The sequence below is a fragment of the Pongo abelii genome, chromosome 2, assembly GCF_028885655.2.
Source record: "Pongo abelii isolate AG06213 chromosome 2, NHGRI_mPonAbe1-v2.0_pri, whole genome shotgun sequence".
In the NCBI taxonomy this organism is placed as follows: domain Eukaryota; kingdom Metazoa; phylum Chordata; class Mammalia; order Primates; family Hominidae; genus Pongo; species Pongo abelii.
The window spans coordinates 67,360,905-67,384,294 of record NC_085928.1 but is presented as its reverse complement, the minus strand read 5'-3'; the positions used below and the strand labels follow the sequence as shown (position 1 = coordinate 67,384,294).

At 41.6% G+C, this 23,390-nt stretch overlaps 1 protein-coding gene across 17 annotated transcripts in view; it reads left to right on the top strand.

The window, feature by feature from the left end:
* ATG7 (autophagy related 7) overlaps positions 1-23,390 on the top strand; it is a 274,642-nt gene that overhangs the window by 82,878 nt on the left and 168,374 nt on the right. For 11 of the 17 annotated variants that reach the window (XM_024245298.3, XM_054551709.2, XM_054551711.2 and 8 more), the window contains 4 exons: positions 3,332-3,526; positions 5,498-5,701; positions 7,707-7,822; positions 9,560-9,635. In XM_024245298.3, coding sequence (XP_024101066.1) covers positions 3,332-3,526; positions 5,498-5,701; positions 7,707-7,822; positions 9,560-9,635 — 591 coding nt within the window. Of the gene's footprint in view, positions 1-3,331; positions 3,527-5,497; positions 5,702-7,706; positions 7,823-9,559; positions 9,636-12,687; positions 12,733-23,390 lie in introns of all 17 variants that reach the window. The other 6 variants (XM_063721876.1, XM_063721877.1, XM_063721878.1 and 3 more) reach the window with 1 other exon arrangement.

The following is a 23,390-nucleotide window of genomic DNA, read 5'->3' as shown; positions in this document are numbered from 1 at the left end:
GGTAGCACCTTGAGTTTTTGACTGAATAGTGAGCTGTGTGTACTCACAGCGCGACTCTGTCAGACCAGGCAAAAACACACTACCAGAGAGCTATGAGCAGAATGGAGATTCCAGAGTTCACGCAAGCTGGGAGACACTGAAGTTCTGTATACAGAGTGGAGAGACCTCATTGAATACTCTGAGCCCTTAAGTCATATGCAGAATGGCCCCTATAAAGTTTCGAGGGGAAAGCATCTTAGTGGTTTTGTGATTAAAGATTTCTTAGGACCTAGTAAATACTATAAACAAAAAATGGTAACTTAGTTAACTTTATAAAAATTTAAAACTTCTGCTTCTCAAAAGATGCCTTTCAAAGAAGGAAAAAACCAGCCAAACTGAGAAGACATGTGCAAGATAAACAACTCCTACCACTCAAGACACACAAACCAACTTTTTTTTAAGGGGAAAAAAGCTTGAACAGGTACTTAATTTATGGCGAAGATCTATGAATGGCCATTGAACATGTGAAAATGCTCAATGTCAATAGTCATCAGGGAAATACAAATTAAAAGCAGAGAGATATATCACTATACACCTACTAAAATGGCTAAGATTAAGAAGCCTGACAATGCTAAATGTTGTCAGGGTGTGGAGCAACCAAAACACTTATACATTGCTGGTAAAATAACTACTTTGGAAATCTCGCTGTTTCTCATGAAATTTAACATATGCCTACCTTGTGACCCAGAAATTGTACTTTTAGATCTCTACCTAAGAGAAATGAAAACATATACATGAAAATACTTATACAAAAGTGTCCATAGCAACTTTATTCAAAACAGCCCAAATCACCATCAACAGGAGAATTAATAAATAAATTGTAGTATAATTATACCACGAACGGAATGTATTATTGATACTTAACAATATGAATGAACCTCAAAAGCAGTATGCTGAGCAAAAGAAGCCAAACACAAACAAGTATATACCCTAGCATATCATTTATGTGATATGTTCTAGAATAGTCTAATCTATGGCTTATGAAGTCAGATCAGTTGTCATCTGGGGGCAAGTGGGGACCGACTGAGGGGGAGCACAAGACCATGTTCTGGCGTCATGGAAATATTCTATATCTTGATAACTGTATGCAGTGGTTAATCTATCATTTGTCAGAATACATTGAACTGTGCATGTGAGATCTGTGTATTTCACTTTATGTAAATTATGCCTCAACCTGGCTACACCTTTGAATCATCAGGGGAGTTTTAGAAAATATTGGTGCCTGGGCTCATTCTTAGAGATTTCCATTTAAATGGAAAAGCCTGGCCATTAAACTCTGGGGAGGCTTTTCCATTTAAAAATGGAAAAGCCTGGCCATTAAACTCTCTAGGTGGTTCTGATATACAGCCAAGTAGAAAACCACTGTGTTGAAAGTTGCTGAATTCCAGCCTCTGGGGTGTAGACATAACTGATGGGCTCTTACGTTAGCTTACTGACTGAAATTTTAGCAAGTACAGATTTATTTAGGTTAGCAAAGTTATTTTATTATTCAAAAGTTCAGAATTGGTATTGCATGATTATACTTCCATCTTGGTGTCATGAAAATATATACTTAATAGTTATGTGGATCAAGCTACCACCATTTAACATGCTTTGTCAATTGTAGTATGTCAGTAAGGTATTGCAGGTATTGTTATTATTACTGTAGTTGTTGCTTTTATTATTGCTTATTACAGCATTTGGTACATAGTAGGTGCACAATACTTAATGGATTAATTAATGAGATCCTGATAGCTGTGCTAGTCTCATTGTTAAAATAGATGTGTTTTTGCACCTTTCTTCTTCCTGAAATCCTTTCTGCCTCAGGTCCTTTCCTGCTTTGCTTGCCACTCTTTTTTACATTCCTTTTGAAATTGTTGTTTTTCCTTTCTTGAATTCCAGAGATTAGGTTTAAAGTTGAAGATAATAAAAAAAATCCACAATCTGCAAATTTGATATTTCTTTGTAAAAAGATCTGCTTGCCCTGTCCCTTGAGCTATTTTTCCAGTAGGTGACGGGTTTTGGCAAATGAGTGAAAAAGCTGATGTTTTCAAACACTTCCCTATGGCCAGTGGTATACAGGGGTTAAAGGTACAGTTTATGATCCTAGAACACATTTTTTGTGGAAAGTCAGTGTCCCTGGCTTCATTAGCACCCATATGTGGCTCACTGTTAATGTGCCAAAATATTATGTGGTCATCAAGGGGCAGATGGTAAATTATAAAGCTGTTCTAAAGCCTGTGTAAAAAATCCCAATTCAGGGGAACTCAGGTTGATGGACAGCTTCTACTTTTGGACAGAGAGTGAAGCCTTACTCTGTCCCACACTCTGACATCACCCACCGTAACTCCTGCCCCGATAAAAATGTCTACATACTCCTAAGTAGATTTTTTGGCTCTAAGTTAGCAAGTAGAGTTTTTTGTATTTGAGGTTTTTTAAAATGCATATACCCCCTGAAAGGATTAAGACAAGATCATCAGTCATTCTAACCTTATGTGAATGTATTAAATCAAATTATATTTGCTAGAACACTCCATATGGAGGTGTTTAACACTGAGGAAACAGAAGGGAGGGCAATTTAGAAGCAAATAGGAAGAGATAGCCCAGTTGGAAAGAGGTACTTAGTCAGGGTACAGTGGCTCATGCCTGTAATTCCAGCACTTTGGAGGCCGTATCAGGAGGATTCCTTGAGCCAAGGAGTTCGAGAGCAGCCTGGGCAACATAGTGAGACCTATCTCTACTAAAAATTAAAAAATCAGCCAGGTGTGGTGATGTGTGCCTGTAGTCCCAGCTACTTGGGAAGCTGAGGTGGGAGGATCCCTTGAGCCCAAGAGGTCATGGTTTCCGTGAGCTATGATTGTGCTAGTGCCCGCTAACCTGGGTGACAGAGTAAGACCTTGTCTCAAAAAAAAAAAAAAAGTAAAGAAAAGAAAAAAAAAAGAGTTACTTGGGTAGGCAGAAGGTGCTGTGATAAAGTTTCTTGGCCTTGGATGGCTGGAAAGAGCCAAAGATACACAGTTTTCTCCAGTGTCCTTACCTCAGGTAGGATGTGCCCCCTCCACTTTGGAACTGAGATCCGTATGCCTCTGTTTGCTGCCCTGCCCTGCCTCAGGGCCCTGGGGTGATAGGTCAAGGTGTTCTAGGATGCAGAGGTGAAGAAGAGAGAGGGCATGGGAAGGGTGCAGCATAATAGTGCACAGGAGGTCTCATGTAAGTGAACACAAGTAAGTGCAGACAGCTGTGGGAAGTGTGGGCTCTGAGATGTTACCTATACCGTTGCTCCAGACATAACTACGTCCTGGTGTTTCCCTAGAATGCCAAAGGATTCAACATGAGCATACCTATGCCTGGGCATCCAGTGAACTTCTCTAGTGTCACGCTGGAGCAAGCCCGCAGAGATGTGGAGCAACTGGAGCAGCTCATCGAAAGCCATGATGTCATCTTCCTGTTGATGGACACCAGGGAGAGCCGATGGCTTCCCGCCGTCATTGCTGCAAGCAAGAGAAAGGTAGGCCCTGTCTCTAATTATGATTTATGATTTAATGCACCACCACTCCAGAGGGAGGAGTGTCCCTAACCTTCCCTTCCCTAGGGCAGAGATGTGGTTTGTGTGACCTGGTAGCATAGTGCCAAAGGGCTTCTGCTTCAGACTCTGTCTTTGCCTCGCACACCATCACCCAATGCAATAAGTACTATTTACTGCTTAATTTTCATAATAATCTTTTGAGATACTCTACACTGAAAGATATACTGTACTTACATTAAAACGTAAGCTCCAAGAGGACAGAGACTTGGTCTTATTCACCACTACTTGGTCACAGTGACAACTTCAAGGGCCAACAATATTGAATAGTGAACTAAATCATGGTGCATACCTATGATGGAATAGTATGCAGCCATTCACAGTTATGTTTTCAAAGGACTTTAATAAGATAGAAAATGCCACATTATATTAAATAAGGAAGATACAATATTGTATATATTTATACCAATTACGTTTATATATAGACATTGATATGTATTTTCTTATGTATCTACTTATCTGTCTATTGAGAGAGGATAAAGAGGACAAGAAGAAGGGAGAAAGAGAGGGAGAGGATGGGAGAGAAAGGGAGAAAATAGTAGGAAAAAAATACCCCAAACTATTAATAGTAATTTTTTGAGCTGTGGGTTGTGAGTGATTTTTGTTTTCTTTTGTAGTGTGCTTATTCTTATTTTTCAAACTTTCTATATAATCAGAAATTTGGGATAATAAGTTAAATTAGAACTATGAAAAGTTGTTATAGTATAATGAAAAAAATGGTTTCTTAAAAATTTATGTGTTGGGCTGGACATGGTGGCTCACATCTGTATCCTAGCACTTTGGGAGGATTGCTTGACCCAGGAGTTTGAGACTAGCCTGGGCAACATGGTAAGACTCTCTCTCTAGAAGAAAAACAAAAAATTAGCTAGGTGTGGTGATGCACACCAGTGCTCCCAGCTACTCGGGAGGGTGAGGCAGGAAGATCACTTGAACCTGGGAGGTCGAGGCTGCAGTGAACCGAGATCACGCCATTGCATTCCAGCCTGGGCAACGGAGTGAGATCCTGTCTCAAAAAAAACCCAAAGAAACAAAAAAAAACAAAAAAAACCCAACTATGCGGAGCCAGGCATGGTGGCATGTGCCTGTAATTCCAGCTACTGGGATACCAAAAAAATTCTATGTGAAGAGTGAATTATATGGTATGTGAGTTATATCTCAATAAAGCTGTTATAAAAACAAATCTATGTGGACATGACAGTATAGCATAATGGTGGAAAGAATGTGTTTGAGAACTATGTGGACTTGGTTTTATATACCTACCTCTTGCCAGATAAGTGACCTTGGGCAAGTTATAGAACTAACTTCTCTGACTTTCAGTATCCTCATCTATAAATAAGAAATGTTTATTATGAGTTTTTTTGTTTGCTTTTTTCTTTTTTGGAGATAGAATCTTGCTCTGTCACCCAGGCTGAGTGCAGTGGCGGAATCTCGGCTCACTGCAACCTCCATCTCCCAGGTTCAAGCGTTTCTCGTGCCTCTGCCTCCTGAGTAGCTGGGACTACTGGTGCAAGCCATCATGCTTGGCTAATTTTTTGTATTTTTAATAGAGACAGGGTTTTGTCATGTTGCCAGGCTGGTCTCGAACTCCTGACCTCAGACAGTCTGCCCGCCTCGGCCTCCTAAAGTGTTGGGATTACAGGTTATGAGCCACTGTACCTGGTCTGTTATGAGTTTCAAATGAAATTAAGTGAGATAATTTATATTCATCACTTATCAAGTCTGTTGTACTTAATAAGCCCTCAGTAGTGGGTAGATTTTATCATCATTAGCTTTTATAATCTAATTACACTTACATGCAAAAAATAAATTTTAAAAAGTTGAGCAAATATGGAATTAGCCACAGCTTGAAATATATGTATCTTTTAACTCTGCTCTTTCATTCCTTGAAACCTGCAGCTGGTCATCAATGCTGCTTTGGGATTTGACACATTTGTTGTCATGAGACATGGCCTGAAGAAACCAAAGCAGCAAGGAGCTGGGGACTTGTGTCCAAACCACCTTGTGGCATCTGCTGACCTCCTGGGCTCATCACTTTTTGCCAACATCCCTGGTTACAAGCTTGGCTGCTACTTCTGCAACGATGTGGTGGCCCCAGGAGATGTAAGTGGATTTCTCTATAGTTCCAAATATTTCCTATCACCAACTTGTGCACTGAGGCAGACAGACTTGGCCCTTTCATTTATGACTATTTAAATATTATCTTTTAACAAAGAGAAGAATTCTCCAATTTGGGGAGGATGGCATTATCTCATTATGAACCTTGACTGGCATCATCGATATAAACGCGACTACAAACCATATTTTTGGAAAGCTTATTGAGGAAACCACAGCAGACTAGTCCCTGATAGCACTCAGTATTGTCTCCGGTGCTTCTCTTAGTCAAGATAACATTACAAATTAGGAGTCTAAAGACCAGATTCCATCAATGCTTTGACACTGCCTCCCAGGTAATTCTAAAAAGTCTCTTAGGTTCCCTCTACCTTTGCAAAATAGGAGTGGTGTGTAGGCTTGTCAGATTTAATAAGTAAAAATATAGGATTCCCAGCTAACTTTGAATTTCAGTTAATAATGAATTTTTTTTTTTTTTTTTTTTTTTTTTTGAGACAGAGTTTCGCTCTGTCACCCAGGCTTGAGTGCAGTGGCACAATCTCGGCTCGCTGCAACCTCTGCCTCCTGGGTTCAAGTGATTCTCCTGCCTCAGCCTCCTGAGTAGCTGAGATTACAGGTGTGTGCCACCACACCCAGCTAATTTTTGTATTTTTAGTAGAGACGGAGTTTCACCATGTTGGTCCGGCTGGTCTCGAACTCCTGACCTCGTGATCCGCCTGCCTCGGACTCCCAAAGTGCTGGGATTACAGGTGTGAGCCACCAAGCTCAGCCAATAATGAATAATTTTTTGGTATATTTCCTATGCAATATTCAAGACCCACTTATACTAAAAATTTATTTATCTGAAATTCAAATTTAACTGAGTGTCTTGTATTCTCCCTAGCAATGCTAATAGAGGAGGGAAGAATACTTGCCCTGTCAACTCACAGTGCAAAGTGGGTCAAGTGCAACAGTGCGTTGAACAGCAAGACTACACTGTACAAATTAAGATTCTATGGCTTTCAGAACTCCACACAAGTCAGTCTGTATGTAGGGCTGTTCCTTTATCAGAACAGATAACAATTTCCAGTGAAACAATGCAGAGATGTTTTCTGTAACCTCCCCTCTATTTTTCCTTTGTTTTAAAACTTTTCCCTTAATAACTCATATCTCTTTTGGATGGCTGGCTTTTATGTCCTCCCAATATAAAGAAAAGAAGATGACCATTCTCTTTTATAGAGGAAGATGGCTTGATGATCTCTGTCATGGTGTTATAATGTACAGCTGGTCTTGTTATTTAGTTATTGTCAACAAATACGATTAGTGGTCCCTTGCAGTAAAGTCCCATCTGCTCATAAGGTAAAATTTTTATGGAGTCAAAAATATCTCTAACAACCTCTTAATTTGCCCAGAGTTGGATGGTTAGACTCTCTTTGGTTGAACCAGCAAAGGCTTGTGCTTAGAGCCATGTTGTAGAAAAAAAAATACTTGTAGTAAACCCTAGAATCACACAGAGAAGTGATGCCCATGTTGTGAGAGGCACATAGGAACTGAGGGCTGCAGGAATAGTAAATTGTTGCTCCCATCTCATGGTCAGTTTGAGGTGTTAGCTCAGTTAAAATGGCAGGGCAGAATCATTTGCACTTTTCAAACCATTGTTCCTTTCTGTGTCTCTGTCACTTAACTACCAAGCACAGTAGAACTGAATTGAGTCACTTAAAGGAACACATGATGCAGTTCCATTATATGAGGCAGCTAAGCCCTCATTTTTGATTGATATCCCCCAATGTGTTTAAGCTACTGATCCTTTTTAGCATATTACCTCATTTAGTTACCTAAATTGTATATTTTATCTTGATAATCTCAAGAAATGATGTACTTGAGGCTGGATGTTCTTTGCCAACAATGAGCATCTGGTTATAATTTAAAGCTTTGTCACAGAGGATTTCATACTTGAGACAGCTAGAGTTGAATGGAATAGAACGTTCAGCACACACCAATGATTGTTTCTTTGCAGTCAACCAGAGACCGGACCTTGGACCAGCAGTGCACTGTGAGTCGTCCAGGATTGGCCATGATTGCAGGAGCCCTGGCCGTGGAATTGATGGTATCTGTTTTGCAGCATCCAGAAGGGTGAGTTTGCCTAGTAGGAGATGAGTATTTAAACAAAGCTTTTGTAGGCAGTCGTTCATCAGTGTCTCCCATAGCCTTTTCTCAGTCTGACTTTACAGAGAATTTTACTACTTTACCCTCAGAAAAACAAGACTAGAAAAAGCAGGTCTCGTTCTTTGGGCTGAGATAACTTGGCATGTTTCCTTTGTGGCCACATTTCTGCATCTTTCCGGACAAAGTCATTATGGTTTATTTTATTTTTCCAACGCTTATATAGGGCTTACTTTGTGCTAGGCACTGTTCTAAGCACCTTAAAAATATTGCCTCCTTCAATCTTCTTTTTTTTTTTTTTTTTGATGAGATGGAATTTCGCTCTTGTTGCCCAGGCTAGAGTGCAATGGCATGATTTTGGCTCACTGCAACCTCTGCCTTCTGGGTTCAAGTGATTCTCCTGCCTCAGCCTCCCAAGTAGCTGGGATTACAGGCATACGCCACCATGCCTGGCTAATTTTTGTGTTTTTGGTAGAGACGGGGTTTTGCCATGGTGGTCAGGCTAGTCTTGAACCTCTGTCCTCAGTGATCAGAGGTGATTCACCCGCCTTATACTCCTAAAGTGTTGGGATTACAGGTGTGAGCCATTGCACCCGGCCTCCTTTAATCTTCATAGCAAACATATTAGGAAAGAACTATTATTATTAGTCGCAGTTTTGATGGGGAGATCAAGGCATAGTGAGGATAAGTAAGTGGCCAAATTTACATAGTAAATGGAAAAGCCAGGGTTTAGCTCAACCAGTGTGGCTCCAAACTATGTTTAATGACTTTGTTGTGCTGTTTGCAATACAGGCAGCAGAAAATCGAATTTTTGAAAGATTTATTTTTCCAGTTCTCAGAAAGTCAATATGCAAATTAACATGAATATTCTATTTCTTGTGTGACTCAAAGCTTGCCTCAGCAGTTGAAAATTGTGGTTGTATATGTAACTAGTATGAGTACTCTGAGATAAACGAAAAGCAGGGCTTTTTTGTCTTCCTCTTTGTCATGTACCTTAGCTATCTGTCATTTAAGTTTATTGCCACCCTCTGACAGGAAGTATTTGGGATAAAATCTTTGAGAGCTGACTTTATGCTTCCTTGACACTGACCCTCTGTCTGCCACATTTGCCCTAGTCATAGTTTAAACACCAGGTCCTGTGTCACATCTCTTAGGTGACACAAGTATCACTCCATTGTTCAGAGAGTAGTGTATTAGTTCTGCCCAATTCATTCTTCACTTTTATTTCTTCCATTTCATTAGCATTTATATCAGCTCAGGAAGTTAAGGTTAGAAAATTTTCCACTTCAAATTTTCAGTACAGAAATGTGCTGTGATGTTTGAGAAGACTATCTCATAGTAAGTGAGTTAATGTTTATTGGCCTCTGATATGCCAAACATTGCACTCGGCAATTGATGTAGTAGATTCCTCATTTATTAATCAGAGCTCCCTCATTCCTACTTTATAGATGATGGATCTGAAGCACAGAGAAGTTAAGCAACTTGCCCTATGGTCACAAGCTCAGGTCTTTCTGACTCCAAACCATGCATGTTTAAATTACTCTTCTTGCCCTTTGTCCCAGGGAAATTAGTTTTTTGCTAACTTACACTGCCCAGCAAGGGGCATTTTAGTTATCCTTATGAATCTTATGTAGACTTCTGCTAGATCATCCTCCCATGTGTTAAACTTGGATTAAATGAGCAGCTCTGATTGTTTCCTGTCCTCAGGGGCTATGCCATTGCCAGCAGCAGTGACGATCGGATGAATGAGCCTCCGACCTCTCTTGGGCTTGTGCCTCACCAGGTTAGTGATTTGGAAGTGAAATCACAATTCTTTTGGTGCAGGGGGAAAGCATGTGGGGTTTCTTTGCCATTCCATCTGCCCAGCCCACTTCATATCCACCCCACTTACCCTGCAGCTGGGATTTCAATGGGAGAGCTTTCTGACCACCTGGAAGGTATTCCATTCTGTGGGATAGTGATGGGAGGAAATCACGAACGAGAAGCATTGCCCAGAGTCTTTGATGCGTTTTGTAAACTGACTAGAGGCCTCATAATGCAATAGGAACAGAAAAAACAGGCTTTGGAATCAGCCATACAATGGTTTAAATCCCAGCCCTGCCGTTATAAAGATGGCCTTCCTTGGCCAAGTCACTAAACTTCTCTGAGGCTTAGTTTTCTTATCTGTAACATAGAGAAAGTAATACTGATATCACCTGGTAGTGTATGGATTATGGATGGTTGCTAGAAAGGGCTTAGCAACAGTGTATATCATAGGCCCTCAACAAACAATGCCTGCTGTTTCTTTGCTGTTGTTCGTTATTATTATTGACTCTGAACCCAAATAGAAAACCTTTATAGGCAGACATGGGAAAAACATTAAAAGCATGCAGGGTCACCAAAAAGCGGGGTGTCTTTTCAGAAAAAGAATCCAAAGCATCATGAGGAAGTTCCATCCCTTAGGGAGTAAAAAGAAAAAGGCAGTGGGATGAACATTTAGAATTCATGTTGCCTCTTCAGTCATTTTCATTACTATATTTTTGGGAGATTGAAGAGGTTTTCCAGTCTTATTTGGAAATCATTTTTTTAGATTCCATGTAAGTATCCTCTCCTCTAATGTGATGACTGTCCCCATCAGTGAAATGGTGATGGTGCCCACCAGTCCTCTCTGAAGATTTGCAAGGACAGACTCAGACCTGAGTGCAGAGAGCAGAGTGACTCAGCTCATGCTTGTCTGTCTCTTCCTCCTCGCCACCCACCTTCTGCGAGCTAGGACGGCACTGTCATATTCAGTTTAGGATGAGAATCAGAAGAGGGGAAATGACTTCTTCATGGTCACAGAGACTTAGTGGATGAGCCACAATCCATACCTAAACTTGGCAGTCTGACAAATGTTCTTTCAAAGGTCTTGTGAGTTGAAAGATCCGTGGCCTGCATGTTGGGAGATTTTGCTTCCTGTTGGTACCCAGCCCCCTTGCACAAAACCACCCATAATAGAACTTGTGGGCCAGGCGCGGTGACTCATGCCTGTAATTCCAGCACTTTGGGAGGCCGAGGCGGGTGGATCACGAGGAGAAGAGTTTGAGACCAGCCTGACCAACATGGTGAAACCCCGTCTCTACTAAAAATACAAAAATTAGCTGAGCGTGGTAGTGTGCGCCTGTAATCCCAGCTACTCAGGAGGCTGAGGCAGGAGAATCGCTTGAACCTGGGAGGTGGAGGTTGCAGTGAGCTAAGATCGCGCCATTGCACTGTGGTCTAGGCGACAGAGTGAGACTCCATCTCAAAAAAAAAAAAAAAAAAAAAAAGAACTTGTAGAGTTCACTTAGCCTCCCAGAGTCTCAGTTTCCACATCAAGAAAAGCGGGTGCTTTACTTTGTGTCCAGGATTACATCTGACACAGCCTTGAAAACCACAAAACACTATGAAAATGTGCCGCCCTCCGTCCCCCACACACAAGGTGGCATTTTTTTTTTGACATGCATGTGTTAATCTTCTCTACAGAGACATTTCATGTAGGACCCAAAAGACACGGTAATAACCATCTATCATAAGGAATCTGACCTCCAGAGCCGACCTCTGCTATTTATGCTATCGTGTCTCATTTGAATCTTTCCCAAGTCTCCCCCCTTCTTCTGACCTTGAGATGTGCCCTCATCTCCTTTACAGACTTTATACTGAGAAGGGCCTTAATTAAATTTTCAGTCATGCCCCTGCACTGGTTTCCTTCTTTAAGTCCTTTATGTTAAATTACTGCAGTTGTAGTTTTCTCAGTGCTGAGGCCAGAGGGCAAAACAGTCTCTTTATAGAAGGGGCCCAGTGTCAAAATGCATGTGCCCATGTTTTTAAAGTACTATGGCAACTAATCCCTCTCGGTGTTATTTATCCCCATTGAGCCTCACAATTGTTTGTCATTCACCAACTCTTCTAGTTCTTTCTCCTCGTTTTCAAATGTCTGAAGGATTATTTTGGTTGTTGGCCATCTCTTCATTTGCCCTTTTCAAAGACTGAAGAATAATGCAGCCATATATGGGAAAAGCCCAGCGTGTGTGTGTGTGTGTGTGTGTGTGTGTGTGTGTGTGTGTGATTACTTGCTTACATTATTACAAGTTTCAAGCCTTTATTTTTAGCTACTTTCTAAAAAAGAAAGTGGAGAAAGAACTTCAAAAATTAATCAGGGTTGTGTGGTCCCCATTTATAGGCTTTAAACAACTTTTTTTTTCCCCCTAAGTGGAGTGAGTCCATTTATGCAACCATGTTTTGATTAGGGGAACATCGTTTCCACAAAAACACTGGGCTGTGTTGCAATGCCCTGTTGCAAACTCAGCACTTCCCTCCTCCTCTTCCTGGCTCTTAGAGACAAATGATTTCCTGTTGGAGAGGAACTTGGTAAACTCCTTTGTGTACTTTGTATGCAAAGAATGACCAGTGAAGTTTACTGGGCTCATTTTTCTCATTTCCCTAGAGGAGAAGTTTTATTAATTGGCCCCTGTGGAAGAGATGTAGTAGAAAAGTGATAGTCCTTGGACTGAGAATCACAAGGCGCCCCACCAGCAACTCATTGTGTAATTTGGAGAAAGTTCCTTAACTTTTCCTGTGCTCTCTGGGTCTTTGCTCTCCTCTGTGTCAGACCTAGGAGGCCTGAGGATTACTTAGTTGTTCTGTCTCTGGGTCCACAGGCAGAATTTGGCCCATCCAAAGACTGGCCAAGTGCCAAAAAAAAGGCCTGATTAGGCCCTGAAATTCAGTGAAATTCTGCCTGAAGAAACCTCTTATTGAATTTGAAAACCATAAACCATTTCAGGTGAGCTTATGGGTTTGTTTCAGGTTTGTTTTTTTTTTTTTTTTTTTTTAAGTCTCTGGCCCAATGTACGTGGATTAGATTCTGCAAGCAGGCAGCAGTAAGTATAAGCTAATTTCTGTCTATAAAAAGAATGATTTAAAAAAAATCACTTTGTTGATGTGTAGAATAGGTATAGATTATCACACACATCATTAAGTGGTAATGTGATGAATGCTCACAAAACGAACAGTCATACCCAGCACACAGATCAGAACAAAGTAACTATCAAGCACCTTAAATGCCCCCCTCATGCCTCTTCGGATTATTATTGCATCCTTCCTATAGAGAGGTAAGCACCTCTTGATTATCAACACCATGGGAGATGTTTGTCTGATTTTGAACTTCTGTAAATGAAATCATATAGTATATACTCTTTGGAATCTGTTGTCTTTTGTAGAGGGAACTTTTTCATTATGAATCTTATAGTAGTGTTGTTCCTTCTTCCCATCAACAGTGTTCTTTTACTTAAGAAGAAGAAAGAAAGACTGATTTTTCCTGGCTGGTGGCTGAGCTCTGCAAGGCCAGATCCTTTTTCTGGTTCTTTGGTGTAGGAGGCACAGTTCAGGATTTATAAAATGTACAGGCCACTCTTGATATCTCCAGGAAGTTGGTTTGCCGGCTGGTGAGAGATCCTGGATGTGGCAGAAATTAACAGCCTGTTGGCCTGCTAATTCTTTGGCAGTACATCCTCAAAGGATGATAACGAGGTGACAAGGCTAGGCACAGTGGCTCACCCCTGTAATCCCAGCACTGTGGGAGACTGAGGTGGGAGAATTGCTTGAGCCCAGGGGTTCAAGACCAGCCTGAGTAACATAGGGAGACCCCGTCTCTACAAAAAATTAGCCAGGTGTGGTAGCACGCACCTGTGGGAGTTTGAGGCTGCAGTGAGCCAGGATCACACTACTGCATTCCAGCCTGGGTAAGAGAGGGAATCCCTGTCTCAAAAAAAAAAAAAAAGGAATCAAGGTGACGCTACAACGGTTGTCCAAACACCAAGGTAATTGATGGGGCATTCCTGCTTTATCCCACTTGTGGACCAAGCAGTTCACATCTTTTGTCTTTAGGTGAATGAACTCTTGGTTCTAAAGTACTGATAAAAAAAGACCCTGAATGTGTATAGGCCATTCTTCTGAGCTTGGAATTGCCAACCCCAGAGTTTTCTCAGCTTCATGAATTCTTTTAGCTTCAGAAAAGTAATACAAAGCCAAAACGAGGGCAGGACCCTGGGAGGGACCTGGCCTGGGAAAACTCTAATTAAGTCACATGCTGAGGTGGAGCTGGGATCTCTAGCCATATCTCGGGATATTTGGCCTTTCTGCACAGGCTGTGTCCCCCAAATCCTCAGGCCTTTAGATTTTGAAAAAATCTCTTTACTGTGTTCAGAAATACTTATCTCAGTGTGCTCTTAGGGACATGGACAGATGGACTGCTGAGGAGGGAAATCTTAGCAGATAAGCAATAAGAGCATATTTCCTGAGATGCAGCCCAGGAAAGGAGCCTCCTTTACCTCTCTGGTTCTAAACCTCTCTGGTTGATGATGATGGATATAGCAGAAAAAATGGGCAGGCCTCATGTTTCATTGTATCAGGTGTTATGGTTTGTGACCTCTTCATCTTATTTCCCTCCTTCCAGCCATCCCCTTAACAGGTAATCTGACTCTGCCAAGTGCCAAGCACTATGAAGTTCAGAGAAGTAAAGTAACTGGCACAAGATCACCCAGTGTTGAGTTCCATTTGCGTTTGGGGTAATCTAAGGTGATGGATGTATCCCAAGCCATTTGGATGTAGTAGAGTCTGGTTCCAGTGGGGAGGCCTCTGAATACAAGGAAGGATCCGGGTATAGGTCTAACAATGTCCAATGTCTGGGCTTCCTCTGTGAGGTCCCAGAAGAGTCAAGATTGCTGTTTCCCTGGAGGATAAATTATAATGTCAGCGTTCAGAAGCATCTCAGATTGCATCTCTTGTCCCAGGAGGAGTTGGGCCTCACTTTATAGGTTGAAGGATGTCACTTTGCCCCATGAGTTTTACCCACTGGATGAGGCTGTCCTGTTTAGGAGGTGCGTGTTTAGGAAGGCAGCCTGAAGGCTTTGTGATCATACAGATCTGATTAGAACCCCAGCTTTGTGTCTTAATTTCACATTCACTATCTCATTTTACAAAACCAGTTGAGGCAGCTCTTAGCACTTGTCCCTGTGTGACCTTGGGCACGTTACGTATCTTCTCTGAACCTCATGTTTTATATCTGTAAAATGGGGATAATGTAATAAGCTTCTGGAATTCATGGATGGATTAAGTCACACGTACTAAGCATTAGCACAGTTCTGGGCACATAAGAGACACTTGTAAATATTGGTTTCATCTTTCACTTTTAATGAAAATGGAAACTTACCCACTCTCCTAAAAAGGAATTTATAAAGACTCTCATAAAGCTCTGAAAGCAATGAGTAGAGAGGGAGTGGTTGGGAAGATTTGCTCCATTCTGCAGTGTTTTTCTAAGGGTAACACTGGCTCATGTCCAGCTTAGTTTTTCTGCCCCCTTGGTGACTCTAGCTTAATAGTGAGAGATGGGTCAGTGGTGGGAGCTGAAGCTCTTAGCTGAAACAAAGACCATTCTGGTGTGCTTAGGGTTTTGCAGTTGCTACACTCTCCATTTTGGCATTGAACTTGATTAAGACTTTTCAGCATCCAAGATCGATCTGGAGTTTGGAGTTAGTTTTTATTTATGCGAACTCCAAGCTTTAGAAATATAGCCAGGCCTGCTGGAAGCTAGTGTGAAGTTAAAGCAGCAAGTTCCAGTTGTGGCTGCAACTGTGCTTTCTCAGAATGGCTGTTTGTTGCTGGGCATTGGATCTTAGCCTCCCATCGAGGCCTGGGTCTGAAGCTAATTTTATTCAGCTTAGGTGAAAACACCACCAGGGGTGGGTGGCCCAGAAAGAAAGAGGACCCTATCTATTCCTGATCTATTTATTTTGTGGCCAACTGGGGATAATTGACTAAAGATAATTGAATCCACCTGATAGGTATTAAGCCATCTGGGTGTTGAGTTTTTGTTTGGGAGGTTTTTTTTTTTAATTCCTCTAGCCTCTTTCTTCCTTTCCACCTCTTTGCTTTTCAGCTATATTCCTCAGGCTTTAGAGCCAGAAAGAACAAAATTCAGATTCCTGGCTTTGCCACTTGGTAGCTGTGGACCCTTGGGCAAGCCATGTCACTTCCCTGAGCCTCCTATGTTCCTATTTGGAGATCTGTGCCACAAGATGGTAGTGAGGCCAAAATGAGATGCAATGTGTGAAAACACCCAGGAGCCCTGAACACAGGCATGGAATTCAGTAAATTTTAGTGCTCTCCTCCCTCCATTCTCTGGGGTATCATTTTCCACATTATTCGAGGTCATGCCTTCCTGCCTGGCTTCTAGGGTTAAGAGGGAACATTTGTTTATTTGAAAGGGAAAAGGAAGAGAAGTAAGTGCTTTAGCAGGGGGACATAGAACAGGCAGAAACAATGGCTGGGAAAGGTGCTCAGTGAGTTTGAGGAAGGGAAAGGCCAGTTTACCTGTGAGATAGCGAGTAGAAGGGGCACAGCAGAGAAGGCAGGAATGCAGAGGCCATTGGAAATGCTTGGACCTTCAACCCAGGGGCACTGGGAGTGAACACTGAGGTGTGATATGATTAGATTTGGTTGCTGCATGGAGAATAGACTGGAGGTGATACGAGTGGCTCTGGGAATAGGATTTGAGTCGTTCGGTCTTAAATCAGAAGACAGCCTAATCCAGGGATTCCCATACCTGGCCTTCCATCAGAATCACCTAAGGAGCCATTTCAAAATACACATTTCCCAGCCCATCCCAGAGCCACTGAGCAAAAACCTCCAGGGACATTAGGCATTTGAGAACCACTGCTTCTGTCCATGAAAAAATGGCTTCTTGATAGCATCACCTGGGACAAAGTACTTAACTCCTTAAGGTAGCAGACCAAATCCTGCTTTTTGAATTTTGTGCTTCCACCAACACTAGTTGTGTTTCTAAAAGGACCCTTGACACCTTGTCCCCAGTGCACATCTCCAGCCCCAACAGGTGTTCCTGCCTGAGAGCCTTTGGAAGCTAATTAGACACGCACAGGTGTGCCTAATGAATTCCTGCCGGAGCACACGCTGTCCAGCTGGGAACAGCCCAGGAGTGAGGCCAAACGACCATTTAAAGGCCCTATTCTGATGCATTTTGCATCCTGTCTGCCGTGTTTTCATTCCCCACGGTGAGGACTGTGTGTCCTGTCTCCTAAGGCCCTGTGAGCCAAGCTCAGCTACAACCTGGTGCCCCACATCTTACAACAGGGATTTCCACTCAAAGTGCTTGGCCCTTTTGGGCCTGGGGGTGATGAGTGGGACTGGAGCCAAGAAACCACAGGTAATTGGGATTCTTCTAGGCTCTGTGATTCCCAGGTGGGTTTTTTTTTATATTCAGGGAGTAGCAAAGATACAAATATTGTAGAGCTAGTTTAGGCATACAGTTTTTTTTTTCTAGACGTTTCTACGGAACACTAATGTTGGTGATTATTTTGCAGGGAGAGGGAATGGAGGTAACAGGGACTTAGGGTTTTCATTTTGTACTTTTCTGCACTGTTTTGAAAAATTAAGATTATAAGCCATTTTTTACAACCACCTTTTTCAAGACATAACTGATATATAGTAAAATAAACCCATTTTAATATGATTTGACAAGTGTATACACTCACATAACTATCACTTCCACAAATGAGATACAGAATTTTTCTGTCACCCCAAAAAGTTCTTTTGTGCCTTCTCCCAGTTCATCTCCCCACCCTCAGCCCCAGGCAACCACCAACCCAATTTCTATATGGACCATTTTTATTTTTTTCTGTATATTTTTCTGTACTAAGGGAAAAAAATGTAATGGAAATCTTAAAATGTGCAGAGGGAGGCAAGGTTTGCCCACTCTGAGGAATCCCTCTTACTAGCTACAAAGTTGGTAGGTAAGGGGCGGGTGTGTGTGTGTGTGTGTGTGTGTGTGTGTGTGTGTGTGTGTGAAATTGGCCGTGTTTTCCCCTTGTGGGGAGAGGGGAGAATGAGAAAACAATATTCAGGGGAGGCTGTTTAAAAGAAAGTTAAATGTTTAGATAATTTTTTAAAAAATAGGAAAATGGAAGTAAATATGGGAGTATGGGTTATTGTTTGGTTTGCTTGTTTGTTTTGTCATGTGTTTATCGTTTTTATTACAGAAAGTTAACTTTTTTTTTTTTGAAAAGCTGTTTAATGCTTACCCTACTATAAGGAGAAACTGACAACAAATAGGAGTAGAGCAAGAGTTGAGAGTAAGCTGTGTGAGACTTAAGTTATGACTAACTCCAAAAGGTAGAAAATTTACTTTGAGCAAGAGGCTTTAGTTTCCTGTGTGGATGGAAAAATACCTTTGATATCACTTTATAAAGCCTTTTAATTTAAATGTTAATTTAACATGAGCTAAATTAGGTGGTGTGGTGGTGCTATTTTTAGAAAATGCACAAAGAATTGGAGGCTTGCTAAGTGCTTCCATCCGTTTTCTGACAGCTAACAGGTGATGCTGAGTGGTACAGCGCAAACCACAGGAGAGTGTAACTAAGGTTAGTAACAAAGCATCCTGTTTCCCTTGCTTGCCTGATGGGAACCACCTGGAGCTCTTGTTAAACCTGCAGATTCTCAGGCCTTTCCCCAGACCTTTTGAATCACGTTCCAGGGGCTTCTTCTGATGAGGCAAGTTTAGAAAAACACTGAGCAACACTTTGCTTTAAAGACTTTGCACACTTCTAAGTAGGAAGGTCATGGTGAATTTTTCTCCACCCAAGCAAAGGACAAATCTTTTTAACTTCTTTGGGAGTTGCAGCCTGGCCTCTCTCAATAGGTATGTGTATATTTATTAGGACCTTTGCATAAGGTACTTGGATTTTAGATTGCTCTGGGATTTCTATGCATATGTAAGTAAGGTGCAACTTTTGCTCTTTAAATTTTATGCAGTTCTTGTAAGATTGAGGGAATGCAATGCAGAGCATATGAATGGTGGCAAGTCAGAGTTTTTCTTGTGGTTTGTGTGGGACCTGTTTTCTCTGTATAGTCCAGATTTGAATAATTTTGTAAGCTTTGGGTTGTTTTTGTTTACTTGATTATTCATTTCATAATTTATTGTCTTATGAGCAAATCACTGTGCTGTGAGTAAATACAAGTAGCTCAGCCTGTGTCTTGTCCTCTAAAAGCAAGCAAGAAAAAAACATTTCTTAATTATAGTTTTCAGACTGATCCTCAAATTCATATGGAAATGCAGGGGACCCGAATACCCAAAACGATCCTGGATGTGAAGAACAAAGTTGGAGGACTGATACTTTCCAGTTTCAAACTTAGTACAAATCTACTGTAATCAAGACAGTTAAGTACTTGCATAGAGATAGAAATATAGATCAATGGAAAGAATTGAGAGTCCAAAATAAACCCTTAATGGCCAACCGATACAGTTCAGTTGGGAAAGAATACAGTTTTCAACAAATAGTATGGAGACAGCAGGAGTCCACATGCAAAAGAATGAATTTAGACCTTTATTTCATACCATGTTAAAAAATTAACTCAAAATAGATCATAGTCCTAAATGTGAGAGCTAAAACTGTAAAAATTCCTAGAAGAAAATATCATAAATCTCTATGAACTTGGATTAGACAATGGTTTCTTATGTAAGATGCCAAAAGACCAAGCAATGTAAGAAAAAATGGTAAGTAGGACTGCACTAAAATAAACTGTTGTGCTTCAAGAAAGCGCAAAAAGGCCATGTGCGGTGGCTCACGCCTGTAATCCCAGCACTTTGGGAGCCCGAGGTGGGCAGATCACGAGGTCAGGAGATCGAGACCATCCTGGTTAACATGGTGAAACCCTGTCTCTACTAAAAAAAATTCAAAAAATTAGCCAGGCGTGGTGGCGGGTGCCTGTAGTCCCAGCTACTCGAGAGGCTGAGGCAGGAGAAGGGTGTGAACCCGGGAGGCGGAGCTTACAGTGAGTGGAAATCACGCCACTACACTCCAGCCTGGGCAACAGAGCAAGACTGTCTCAAAAAAAAAAAAAAAATGCTGGGCATGGTGACTCATGCCTGAAATCCTAATGCTTGGGAGGCCAAGGTGGGAGGATTGCTTGAGCCGTGAGTCCAAGACCAGCATGGGCAACACAGCGAGACCTCATCTCTCTAAAAAAAAAAAAAAAAAAAAAAAAAAATCAAAAGAATTAGCTGAGTGTGGTGGTGTGTTCCTGTAGTCCCAGCTACTGGAGAGGCTGAAGATCGCTTGAGCCCGGGAGTTCAAGGCTAGAGTGAGCTGAGATCACACTGCTGCACTCCAGCTTGGAGAACAGAGCAAGACACTCTATCAAAACAAACAAACGAACAAAAAAACCAGAATGGGAGAATATATTTGCAGATTATATATTTGATAAGAAACCTTTATCCAGAATATGTAACAAACTTACAATTCAGCAATTTAAAAAATGTTTAAAACTTGGCAAATGATTTGAATAGACATTTCTCCAAAAAAGACAAGTGGTCAAGAAGCACATGGAAAGTTGCTTGACATTACCAGTCATTAGAGAAATGCAAGTCAAAACCATAGTTAGATACCATTTCATACTCACTAGGATGGCTATAATCTGTAAGAGACAATAACAGGTGTTGACAAGGACGTGAAGAAATTGGAGCCCTCACACTTTGCTAGTGAGATTTTTTTTTTCCCCCTGCCCCCAAGATGGAGTCTTGCTCTGTCATCCAGGCTGGAGTGCAGTGGTACAATCTCAGCTCACTGCAACCTCTGCCTCCCGGTTTCAAGCAATTCTCCTGCCTCAGCCTCCCGAGTAGCTGGGATTACAGGCATGTACCACAACACCTGGCTAATTTTTATATTTTTTACTAGAGATGGGGTTTCACCATGTTTGCCAGGCTGGTCTTGAACTCCCGACCTTGTGATCTGGCCGCCTCAGCTTCCCAAAGTGCTGGGATTCAGGCGTGAGCCACTGCGCCCGGCCAAGATTTTAATATAATGTGGTCACTTTGGAAAACAAGTTGGCAGTTCCTCAAAATGTTAAACAGTTGTCATATGACCCAGTAATTCTACTCCTAGGTATATTTCCAAGAGAAATGCTCATCTACTGATGAATTGCTAAATAAGTGTGTTATAGCAACACAATTGAATATTATTTGGCAGTAAAGAGTAATGAAATGCTGACATGTGATACCATGTGGATGAAGATATGCTAAGTGAAGCCAGTCATGTGTGATTTCATTTATAGTAAATAAGCAGAATAGGTAAAACAATAGAAAGAGAAAGTAGATTAGTGGTTGCCAGTGTCTGAGAGAGGGGAAAATGAGGACTAATTGCTGCGTTTCTTTTGGGGGTGATGAAAATGTTCTGAAATTAGATAGTGATGATGGTTGCAAAACTGTTCATATACTAAAAACCACTGAGCTGTACAGTTTAGAAGATGAATTTTATGGTATGTGAATTATATCTCAAACCTGCTAGGAATTTTAAACTCCAAAAGTATTCCTCAAGGTATTTTGGGCATAAAGATCAAAAGGATTTCAGAGGTGAGAGATACTATTTCTAGGTTGGGTAGTAGATTGCGAATTTGTGAACGAGGTGTGTTTGAGCTGAGTGGTTTTTAAGGAAGGTGAACACTTAGATATGTAGCTGTCACCAAAACGAAGAGTGTTGAGTCACAGAATTCAGCATGAGGCAAGCTCAGGAAATCAAGAATATCTTTGGGAGGGAAGTTGTAGTTCAGCTTAGCAGTTGTACAGAGTCTGTAAAAAAAAAATTCAATCCAAAATTTAATTGGAAAGGTGGGTTGGGCCTAGAGCAGAGGGACCTTGGAGTGCAAGGAATTCTCTGCCTTATTTATTTATTTATTTATTTTTAATTTTTTGAGACGGAGTCTTGCTCTCTCCACCAGGCTGGAGTGCAGTGGCACCATCTCGGCTCACTGCAAGCTCCGCCTCCCGGGTTCACGCCATTCTCCTGCCTCAGCCTCCTGAGTAGCTGGGACTACAGGTGCCCACTACCACGCCCGGCTAATTTTTTGTATTTTTAATAGAGACGGGGATTCACCGTGTTATCCAGGATGGTCTCGATCTCCTGACTTCATGATCCGCCCTCCTCGGCCTCCCAAAGTGCTGGGATTACAGGCGGGAGCCACCGCACCCGGCCTTGTCTGCCTTATTTTGTCAGCTATAGGGAGTGGGTAAAAAACGATAGGCCTCGGAGTTGTGTATTAGGAAAATTGACAGCTGAGCCTTTGCATTAGCTAGAAGGGGGGGAGCCCACCTGTGGAAGTGTACCCCCTTAGGAGTCTTTTGCAGTCGGGTTGAGAAGAAGGGTTTCCTGTCTTAAATTATCTAAAACTGGAATTATTTTGGTTAAATTGTGGGCCTTCTGATACAAACTTGGTGAATTTGAAAGTCCTCACACACATATTATTCTACTTCATTTTCTGGGAAAATCTGTTTCCTAGTAAAGAACTGCCTGGGACTGCTGAACAGTGGTGTGTGGACCCTCACTCAACCAATCGCGTGCGCAGCATCTCCTTTTTATTCCATTCCTCGCCACCTGTGTTGTTGTTGTTGTTTTTCTTCTCTATTTCCTCTCTCGCCTTCTACCACAACTGGATCTACTTTCTCCCTGTCCCTCAGCTTTACCTGCTCACCTCCAATGGTAAGACAGTATCAGAGAAAATTACCAGTATTTGTGCAACATAAAGTAAGTTTGATGAAAACCATATTAGAGAAAACAGCATGCAGAAACCTTTCCGTGAAACATAGATGGACACATGACTTGTAGGCCATGTTAAAAAAACTTTAATGGAAAAATATGCTAAATGTGATGAAGTTCTTTTCTAAGTAAACTTAATATAAAAGTAATTGGGGTATAAGTATTCTCAAGCCTGTAACTTCAGAGCTCATGAAGATTTCAGCATTCCCATTTGTGACTTGCTATTAAACTCTTTTCTGCTATTTTGATGTCTCCTGTTTTGACATCCTGAATAGCAAACTTATGACCCTGATTATGCCTCAGGTCATGGATTATGAAATGGTTACCACATTCCTGAGATGTTAGGAACTAAATAGTTGTCATATTTTCGTATGTTTATAATGAGGCTATCTAACATACCAGTTACCAAATTTATCTTTTTTTTTTTTTTTTTTGAGATGGAGTCTCGCTCTGTCACTCAGGCTGGAGTGCAATGGCGTGATCTCAGCTCACTGCAACCTCTGCCTACTGGGTTCAAGTGATTCTCCTGCCTCAGCCTCCCGAGTAGCTGGAATTACAGGCGCCCACCACCACACCCAGCTAAGTTTTTTTGTATTTTTAGTAGAGATGGGGTTTTGCCATGTTGTCCAGGCTGGTCTTGAACTCCTGGCCTCAGGTGACCTGCCTGCCTCAGCCTCCCAAAGTGTTGGGGTTACAGGCGTGAGCCACCGCGCCTGGCCCGAATTTATCATTTCTATCAAACACTTGATCTTGTATTGCATTAAAAAACACATAGCATATTGATAAAGACATTTTAAAAATTTGGCGGGGCACAGTGGCTCACGTCTGTACTCCCAGCACTTTGGGAGGCTGAGGTGGGCGGATCACCTGAGGTCAGGAGTTTGAGACCAGCCTGGACAACATGGCAAAACCCTCGCCTCTGCTAAAAATACAGAATA